At 39.3% G+C, this 10664-nt stretch overlaps 1 protein-coding gene across 3 annotated transcripts in view; it reads left to right on the top strand.

Annotated features, from left to right (window-relative positions):
• The first annotated feature begins 785 nt into the window (after positions 1-785).
• The window catches only part of anapc1 (anaphase promoting complex subunit 1), a 299392-nt gene continuing 289513 nt past the window's right edge, over positions 786-10664 (top strand). For all 3 annotated transcript variants that reach the window (XM_051925424.1, XM_051925423.1, XM_051925425.1), the window contains exons 1-2: positions 786-982; positions 2538-2774. In XM_051925424.1, the coding sequence (XP_051781384.1) occupies positions 2562-2774 (213 nt within the window). In that variant the 5' untranslated portion in view covers positions 786-982; positions 2538-2561. The remainder of the gene's footprint in view (positions 983-2537; positions 2775-10664) is intronic.

Genomic DNA, 10664 nt, shown 5'->3' with positions numbered 1-10664 from the left:
GATGCTTAGATAAACAAATGTTTACTGAAATAGCATTTAAAACTAAAACAAATTCTGAAAAAGATATAGAGAGACCATTTTTCGACGTGGATTTGTGGTAATCTAAAATGCTGCCATCAATGTCAAACACATCCAAAATAAAAAAAAATCATTTTTAACATTGTTATTAACAAATATTATTTTTATACATAATACATCTATTACATGGTCCACGTCTCATGTAACACTGTAATGACCCGTTTTCTCAAACGTAAAAATTAAGTAGCTTAAAGGATTTAAGGCGCTGAAAGGTAGCACGAATGGTACACTTTATTTCGTTTTCTGGGCTGCTGACATGATATCCTACACAAAGTTTAACAATGAACTTGACTAATGCATCCGCGTTGAGTAATGCAGATAGAACCTGAAACTAAACTGTGAAGTGATTCTCTTTCGAAGTATTAACGAGGTTCGACGCAAAGTACGATTTACATATTCTATGAAGTTAGCAGAGAGCTGTGCGTATAACGGACGTAGCTGTGCAACGAATAAATTGCTAGCCAACAAGACAACTGTAAAAGAGTAGCTAACTTTAGCCTTGTCCCACATACAGTAGCTGTCAGATACATAATTCGGTTTCTTAACTTCAGCAACTCTCACATTCTTAATTTGATTTACTAATCTCTACGCAAGAATTTCTCAGCGGTCTTTATTTCAGGGGACCGCTTCTGACTCAGATACCCGCCTGCAATCTCACTGGCTATCGCCGGACTGTACAGACCTTCGCTCTTCTTTCATTGGTGGAAGTTGTTTCGCGTGTGCTGACGGGAAACAAACATGGCCGCGTCTGTTTGAACCATTCTTTTTCTTTTCTTGCTAAGGGTGGCATTTTCCTATTTATCAGATTTCGATTTGTAATTAAATACGCAAGAGACAAAGTAGTATTGAAAATTCGGAAAACAAGGACGCCGAGAGGAACTAATAGACGATTTGTTATTATCAGGTTAGATATTTTGAGTCTCTCTACTTTAAGTTTTAGGCATAGTGTTTGTGTTATAAATATATCTGCTGATTGTACTATGCATTTGTAATTTGTTTCTTACAGTTTAGGAAGATTAAATAATTATTGTGTAAATCATGTCGTTTTTTGTATTTCCTACGTGTGCTTCAGTTAAATTATTAAATGTGGTCCGCGTGTACAGTAGCATCATTACTATTACAGAACAGCTATAAATTATGTAGGTTTTCTTCTGTGTTTCGTACGTCCACTTGTAATTATTAAATCTTGTCCGCGTGTACAGTAGCATCAATACTATTCCAGAGCAGCTATAAATAATGTAGGGTTTCTTCTGTGTTTCGTACGTCCACTTGTAATTATTAAATCTTGTCCCCATGTATGGTAGCATCATATCAGAGACAGGGGATAGACACATGGAAGTGAATATCGAAGTGCTCAACATACACGCTGAAATCCGTGAGCTACTAAAATAAAAGTTTATTTTCCTTTCGTTACATGTAAGTAACAATTTTACTGTGTATACATAAAAAATATCTTATGTTTGTATGTCTTTTATATTTGTACCATTGAATCAGGGACGAGATTCTGTTTCAGTCATTCATTAATTCTTTCGTATGTTCTCGGAATTAAATTTATCCTTTAAGCAAAGTTACAGAAAACAGTAATTATTTGAAACGCCATGCATACTTTTTGAAGTAACTGAATATATCAGTGATGAAAGCGCAACTGGTAACAAAGATTGCATGGATGAACAGCCTAATCGGTTGCAGATTAAGTAGAATTTATGCCATTTATTTTTTCTTTGAATTTGTGTTTAAATCAGTGGTGAACAACGTCGGTCCTAGAGGGCTGCCGGAAGGTTTTTGTTCCAATCCAATTGTTTAATGAGAAGTTTTTGCTTGCAAGTGCTTCATCAGCCAGAATTGACATTTTTTTTGGTTAACTTTAGTTGTCTAGCTTGTTAATGTTTCAAATGCATAATTGCTCATTTTAGTCCTAAACAGCCACAGTCACTGCTTTCAGTGCCTCCTTATTAGCAATAAGATTCAAATGACCAAGGAACCAAAAGTTCTCTGTCTAGGTTGTTTCGATTTTCACCTGTGTATATAAAATACTTACAAGGAAACTGAAGAGATAAAAGACTGAAAATTACTCATTCATTTTAGGCTTCAATCCATTTGGATGATATTGTTAGAAAGGACATTTCAGAGTAAAACACTAACAATACATTAAATAACATATGTTATACGCAAGAATTATTTATTAAGAAACTGGGGTTGAACAAAAACTTTCAGCCTCTGTGGCTGATGGTACCCACTCCTGGTTTAAACCATTCTGCTGTAATTAAACTAATATGCCTGTTTTTAAATATGCCTTTCATAGTGTTTCATAATGCACCTTTGTATGTGGATTTTTTATTTTTTTTTTATAATGGTGTAGATGAAAATTTGTTATATATTAATGTTATTTCAAATAGCTTAAAATTTAAGTGAATGGGCCCCTAATTTTTTTTTTTTTTTTTTTTTTTTTTTACTTTCAGAAATAATGCTGATATCTGTAACTCATGTCGACCATCTATGAAGAGAGAGCAACGATGATAGCAGCAGGGGATTTGCAGGAGTTTGTTCCTTTTGGTCGACACCACTGCAAGAACCACCCTAATGCCGTAAACCTCCAGCTTCGGCAGCTGCAGCCAGCATCTGAGCTTTGGTCCTCTGATGGAGCTGCAGGCTTAGTGGGATCGCTTCAGGAGGTTACACTCCATGAAAAGCAGAAGGTATTTTCTTTGAAAAAGTATTACTGTGTCTTCAGGTTATGTGATTAAAATTAAACGTGTCATGTTTTCAGTCCTGTGTAGCCACCCTTTTGAAACCTAGTGACTGTCTTATTCCAGCCTCCCTTGTGTGTCGCACTACACACTGCTTCCCACTTTATAGAATAAAGTGTGTGACGATGCAATGGGGGAGGTGGTGTGAATTCTTCATCATTTAGAAGCAATAAGGCAGTAGGTTCCCCTGTGAAGTCTTGATCGTGTCACGTGTGAACACATTTTCCTTGTCTACTGTACCAAGTGTGGTGGGGGAGGAGAGTGGGCTTGAGTGGAAAGCTGATGCTTGCTTCCAGTACCTAAATTCTGAAGTGCTGGCACCATTTCATTTTAAAATGTGGGTTTTCCGGTATACTGCACAGCCATAATGTACTTTTGATTCATTCTTTTGAAATGCCTTTCAAAGACTGTGTTACAACCATTGCATCCCATTAGAATAGAATAGAATGCCTTTTATTGTCACTATACACATGTACAATGAGATTAAAAGCAGCTCCTTTCAGTGCAGACATATATATAGAACACAACAAGTAAATAAAATAAACAAATGGTGCAAAAAGTTGCAAAAAAAGTTCTGTGATGCTATATACAAATGGAAAGAATAATAACTAAATCGAGTTATTGCACATTATTTAAATACTGGAAAGAATAAATAACTATTGCACTATTGGGTTATTGCACATAATGTAAATATTGCACAATAATGATGATCATGTGCAGTGAGTAGTAGATATTGGACCTGAGAGTAATGATATTGTACAGTATGCAGATATTACACAGTTATTATCAGTACCATTTAGATATTGGATATTGCACAGTTGATGGATAGAAGGAAGTCCAGGGGTTGGGGGGTTAGATTGTGTAGTCAGTGCATGTGTGAGTTTAGAATGGTTATGGCTTTTGGGAAAAAGCTGTTCTTGAGTCTGTTTGTCCTTGTTGTGATGCACCTGTAGCGCCTCCCTGAGGGCAACAGGTCAAACAGATCAGAGCCAGGGTGGGAGCTGTCCTTAATGATGTTTTTTGCTCTGCTGAGGCAGCGGGAGGTGTAAATGTCCATCAAGGAGGGGAGAGGGCAGCCGATGATCTTCTGTGCTGCCTTTACTACTCACTGAAGCCTCTCCCTGTCTGCCATGGTGCAGCTACCGTACCATACTGTGATACAGTACGTCAGCAGGCTCTCGATGGACGAGCGGTAGAAGGTCAGTAGCAGGTTGGAGTCCAGGTTGTGCTTTCTGAGGACCCTCAGGAAGTGTAACCGCTGCTGAGCCTTCTTGATGACTGCTGTAATGTTGTCTGTCCAGGAGATGTCAGCAGAGATAAGGACGCCAAGAAACCGGAAGGTATGGACCCTCTCCACACACTCGCTGTTGATGTAGAGGGGGGCTAGGTCATTGCTGTGCCTCCTGAAGTCGACAATGATCTCCTTGGTTTTTCTGGTGTTCAGAGCCAGATTGTTCTTCGAACACCAGGCTGCCAACTTCAGAACCTCCTCTCTGTAAGCTGCCTCGTCCCCCTTTGAGATGAGTCCGACCACTGTGGTGTCATCAGCAAACTTGACGATGAGGTTGTTGTTGTGGGCCAGACTGCAGTCGTGGGTGCAGAGACAGTACAGAAGGGGGCTCAGCACACAGCCTTGCGGGGTACCGGTGTTTAGTGTGCGAATGGAGGAGTGGTGGGGGCCGAGTCTCACAGTCTGGAGCCGGTTGGTAAGAAGTCTCTTATCCAGACACATGTGAGAGGGGGGAGGCCAAGAGTGACCAGTTTGGTGATGAGAATGTCAGGAATGATTGTATTAAAAGCTGATCTGTAATCTACAAACAGCATCCGGACATAGCTCTGCTGCTGCTCCAGATGGCTCAGCACAGAGTGGAGAGCTACAGCAATGGTGTCTTCTGTGGATCGGTTCGTGCGATATGCGAATTGGTAGGGATCGAAGTCTTGGGGGAGATAGTCCTTGATGTGCTGGAGAACCAGTCTCTCGAAGCACTTCATGATTACCGGAGTGAGGGCCACAGGGCAATAATCATTTAGGCTGGTGATGGGAGACTTCTTCGGCACTGGAATAATTGTGGCTGATTTAAGGCAGGATGGAATGACTGCCTGGGCTAGGGAGAGGTTGAAGATTTTGATAAAGATAAAGGTGAGCTGGTGGGCACAAGCTCTGAGCACCCTACCAGGCACACCGTCTGGGCCAGCAGCCTTCTTGGGGTTCACTGCCAGGAGCACCCGTCTGACATCGTGCTCCTTTACAGTGAGTGGAGTAGTGCAGGAACCCGGTAAGGGTGGGAGCAGGGCTGGAGCAGGTGAGTGCTGCTGTTGCGATGATTCAAAGCGAGCAAAGAAGCAGTTTAGCTCCTCTGCTAGCGATGCACTCAGATCTCCTGTTGTTACATCACAGCCTCTGTAGTTTGTGATGTTTTGTATTCCCTGCCACACCTCCCATGTATTGTGGCTGGACAGGTGGGACTCTATGCTCCTTTTATGGTCCGTCTTGGCTTTTTTAATTCCTCTTTTCAGAGCGGCTCGGGCAGCCCTGTACAGAGCTCTGTCACCTGACCTGAAGGCAGCGTCGCGGTCTCTGAGGAGTGTACGGACCTGGCTGGTCATCCAGGGTTTCTGGTTTGGGAAAACCCGAATGTTTTTGTCCACAGTCACATTTCCGATGCAGAACCTGATATAATTCAGTACCGTTCCTGTAAATGTTTCCAGCTCTTGGTGTTCAAATATGTCCCAGTCCGTCTGTTCGAAGCAGTCCTGTAATTTGGAGAGTGCATTTTCAGGCCAGGTTGTAACAGTCTTTATGGTGGGCCTGGCACTGCGTCTGAGGGGGGGTGTAGGCTGGAGAGAGCAGGAGAGAAAGATGGTCGGACTGTCCGAGTTCGGGGAGGGGTATGGCTCTGTACACGTGCTTGATGTTGGAGTAAACATGGTCCAGTGTGTTCTCCCCTCTAGTAGAACACTTAACATGTTGTTAAAATTTTGGGAGTACAGTCTTCAAGTTGGCCTTGTTAAAGACTCCTGCAATTATATGAGCACCGTCAGGGTGGGCTCGCTGCTGTTCATTAATGGTATTCAGCAGGAGAGAGAGCGCCGTGTTTACATTGGTATCGGGTGGAATGTACACAGCCATGACGATCACTACTGTTAGCTCTCTCGGTAGAAGAAAAGGCCGGCATCTTACAGACATTAGACATCTTACAGATTAGTAGCATTAAAGTATGTTGTATATGGTTGGATTGTGTTTGTCAAATTTTAGTTGTTATGATTAACCTGCTTAGCGTTAACCACGAGTGTTACTTGGGCTCAAAATTCTATGTAAAAACAATTAAGCCTGAGTCAGACTAGGAGTTATGTGTAATTATGCACTTTACAATGTTAAGCTCAGATATTTTGCTGCCATCTAGTGGATGAAATAACCTTATGCTACAGAAAATAAAAAAGTATTTCAGTACATTCTGCCACTGTATGTTAACTCTATGGTAACCAAACACCAACATGGCAAAAGCTGTAAAGTCAGCTTCAGAATAAACTGAAACTGAGCCATTGCTTAAACTGAGTGATAATAATGGTGATGTAAATTGGTCATTAGATGTTGACACAGACAGTAACAATGACACCTGCTCCTTCGATTCCGAACTACCAAATTTCAGTGATTTTCATGTTTGGTGTCGGCTTCCTTCTATTGCTGACACTCCTGCAACTTCTTGTTGCCCATTTATGGGCAATCCTTGTCTAATGATGTCTGTTGTTCATAATTATCTGGACTGTTTACGATTTGTTGGTGATAGTCTGGTGGAGAAAACAGCTGTTGAAATGTACTGCTATGCTAAAGCAGGGTCATAAAAGTCACAGTAATCCTTTTGGTTGTTGCAGTCGCAGGCAGCGTGTTGTAGCAGTTGATATGTGGGTGTTTTCCATTCTCCTGATACTGCAGAGCATATTGGGTAAACCAGTCCAGAGAAGGTGCTGTTTCACAAACCTTTTGTTGCAAACACCCATTTTCAGTGAAGTTAAGTGTGAGTGTCATTTTTCACTCTGTACAAAATACCTGCATTTCGCTAATGATGACTATGATGAAGCCAATCACCCAGCACCGAATATATACCAATTGTGGGAAGAGAATCGGGCGATCATCAAAAATATTCAGCTGGTGTACAGCATGTTTTCAATCATGACATAAGTATTGACGAAAGTCTTATGGGTTACGAGGGAAGGCTGTTGTGGATACAGCACATTGCATCTAAATGGGACAAATTAATTACCAAATTCTACATGCTGTGCAAAGTAAGCTCTGGGTACATCTGGAAAATTACATAAAAAATCTTTTCATATCTGCTTGAATAGTGCCTATATATGTTGGTGACTGTTTAAAAACATCCCATAAAGTATGTATAATAAATCCTGCATCAATACAGTGGACACTAGACATACCCATGTTTCTGTTATTTCTGTTTTTTGCTGGTAAACATAGCACTAAGGATGCTAATAAAAATATATTTATATAGTGCTTTTCCAACCTATTTAAAGCGCTTTAGTTAGACAGTGGGGAACCACTTCATCCACCACCAGTGTTTGGAATCTACTTGGATGATGCAACATATTTTCTTAATTGACTAGTTTTTCCAACCCCTCTCCCACATTGTATGCCAGCATACTCCAATTCTCTGTACCATTTTTGAATAGGGTAATCATGGAGACAGCTGCATCACTTTCAGCAGAAGAAGGTACACTCAAAAATATCAGGCAAAATTCTATTATGTTCGTATTTTACCTGAAAATCTGAAAAAGTGGTTGGTTATTTGTTGTGTAAAAACAGATTGTGTTCCACAACAGTGCTACCTCAATTCAAAAACCTCCGAAGAAGCAACACGATTGAAGTACAATACTGAAAGTAACCCACTTACATTTACTTAGCTGTTTGACAATATTACTTTTAGTGCTGTGAAGCTGGTTGACTTGAAATTCATACTAGTGATTAGTGTTGGGGCGAAAATTAGCACAATGGTATTTATTTGGACAGAACAGATAAATTGTCTGCTAAATGCACTGTTCAGTTGTCACCAGTATTACTTATGTGAGTACACTGAAATAAAATAATGTTTTGGTATACAGGCTACGTAAAACTGATAGGTAGTCTGCTAAATATGTTCATTAGCTTTATTTCGAGCAGAGATGCATTTTTACCTTTTGCTCATATATTTATGCAAGTGCTGGCAACTTTTAACTCTGTCACCTTGTGGATCCAGAAAAAGCTACTTATCAGCAGATCTTATAATTAAGAAGCATTAATATTCTGCATAAATGTAGATAAATTTTATGAAATTTTTTAGATGTTTTCTTCTATGATTAAATTGTATCTGACTCAATATGATGTTTTTTTTTTAATCTAGTGCAGTTGATCCAAACTGGAAGAGAGTTTGTGGCATAGCAATGCACTGCTGTCCACTTGTAGTGGAGCTGCTGCTGGGAGGTTGGCTTTTTTTAAAGAGACTTTTTTCTACTGTAGTTTAAATTGCCAAATGTGAAGACTGTTCATCTTGGCAAAATCCTAGTATTAATATCAAAAGGGTATGAATATAAGCACGCCTTAACTAAAATAGTTCTGGGCTCTTTCCACATTCTTTCTTAAAGTGATGCATACAACCTAATGACTGACTTTCCAACTTCCCTTGTGTTGCTATATAGGTTTGCCCAGGGTGAGCCACATACGGGTTATACTGTGTAATCGGCGTCCACGGCCATTACCTTGTTGGGAGCCACCTGGAATCGGCCGTTACCTGGCCTGAGCCACCTGGAATCATTCCCAGGTGTGAATGAAGTTTAATGTAGGGCTCAGCAGCTCCACCTGGCAGCCCCCCTGGAACCCAACAGGGCAGTACCAAACTCCAACTCCCAGCATTCTCTTCGGGAATCTGTGGTGCCACAGCCACTCAGGAGGGCTGCCCTCTGGCGTGCTGGGGAAGGTAGTGCCTTGTGGATGCTCTCTCCCCCGGTTCTTCTATCCAGCTGGTGTCCCGGCCGGGTAAAGGCCGTGGGCGCCCGTCATAACTGAGTGTCGCTCATGAAGTGTTGTGCAGTGTAAAGGTTTTCTCCCATTTCTTCCCTTCGACTCCAATGTCTGAAATGAACTCATTTGCATGTTGCACAGGAGGATTTTTGATGCACTATTAATGTGTACATCTAGTAGGTTGGTTTTGAAAAAATGAAAAATTAATTGTGATGAAGGCAGTAAGAAGCCTCAGGAAATAAAATTTAAAAAAAAATGCTCAATGTGCAGTCATTTCCCTTTAAGAACAAAGTGAAAAAACAGCACCAAAGTCAGCATATCAAAAATTAACTGCTACTGAAAAGTTTAACTTTATTATTTAATGCTCTCTCTTCAAGAGGTATGCTGCCAGTCTGCTGTAATATGATTTCAGTTGGTACCAGTTATTCTTTACAAACATTATTAAGACATTTTATGCCAAATATGCCTAGCAGCAATATTCATTCATGATTATTGAATAACATCTCTCACAATTTAAGAACATTTTTTTTTTTTTAAATACAAGTGAAATGTAAGAGTGGATCCATTGTAATACTGAAGCCTAAGAGAACCCAAAAGCATAATTATTTGGTCATGTTTCAAGTTGGACTGCTTATACAAAGTTTCGTTAACTTTATTATTACTAAAAGTATTATTTTTTTACTTTTAGGCTTTTTTAACTTGCATATTTTACCAATAACAGTGTTGTCCTGTTTGTCTTCTTGTTGGAATTATTGCATATTATATGCTTTCATTATATGCATATAGTGATTTTTTTCAAATTCTATATATCAAATTATTTGATAAATATTCAAATGAAGCACACATTTATATAACTATTTGAATTATTTATTTAAAATTACTTGTTAGATTAATCAATAAAATAGGTCATAGATTAATCATTTACAAAATAATTGTTTGTGGCATCCCTACAGCAGTGTCACTGTACTCTGGCATTAGGATCCACACACAGACTACAGAGTAAGCACATCCTGATTGAATTGCCAATACCTCATCCAGAAGCAACCCATATTTATGAGTTGAATGAATTTTTTGTTCCCTTATTTAGCTACTTGTTTGATACACGTCTGGGTCTGTGCCTTGCTGTATGATAAAGTTTGAATTCATTGCAGGTCATTTTGTTATTTACTGTTTCATTTTGCTGTTGGTTTGTGTAAATTTTTATTTCATTCGTTCATAACACTTTGTTCAAGAAATCTATTTCTAATCTTCCCAGTTTTGGTATTGATAATGATTTTGTTGTTTAGTCGTTTAGACTTTTTAAAAGTCTATTGCAGAAGGTAGAGTATACTGCATTATCTTCATCCCTATTCTGTAGAGGTTGTTGGTGATTTTAGTGACACTTGCTCAGTTTTTCTTTCTGTGATAATTTTTCTGTTGTCAGCTGTGGTTTTCCAACTCGTATAATTGTTGCTGACTGGTAAGAACAGTTTTTTTTTTTTTTTTATTTATTTTGGCTGGGGTTATCAGGGTGAGTCCACCAATATGAATTACAAAATCATTTTCTAAATTGATTATGGGTGGAACAATTGTTAGTTCAGGGGACTACCAGTTTTTAATTCCAGATAACTAAACTGCAAGTTCACAAAGCACAGCCAACAACCAGGTGTTTCAGATCTTTAGTCCATGCAGTATTTTCTTAATCAAAAACAATTTGATAAAACCAAAAGTGTCAATCCTTCATGTGCAATCTTAACTTGGGTGTTTCTTTTAAAGCCATATACCAAGAGCATCCAGAAACCACATATAAAGGCGGCCCTTTATTTTAAGGCAAAAATACTTTTAGGATTGAA

This window comes from Erpetoichthys calabaricus, chromosome 3, assembly GCF_900747795.2.
Source record: "Erpetoichthys calabaricus chromosome 3, fErpCal1.3, whole genome shotgun sequence".
NCBI classification, from domain to species: domain Eukaryota; kingdom Metazoa; phylum Chordata; class Cladistia; order Polypteriformes; family Polypteridae; genus Erpetoichthys; species Erpetoichthys calabaricus.
Note: the sequence above shows the minus strand (reverse complement) of the source record. Positions and strands in the feature narration are given on the sequence as shown.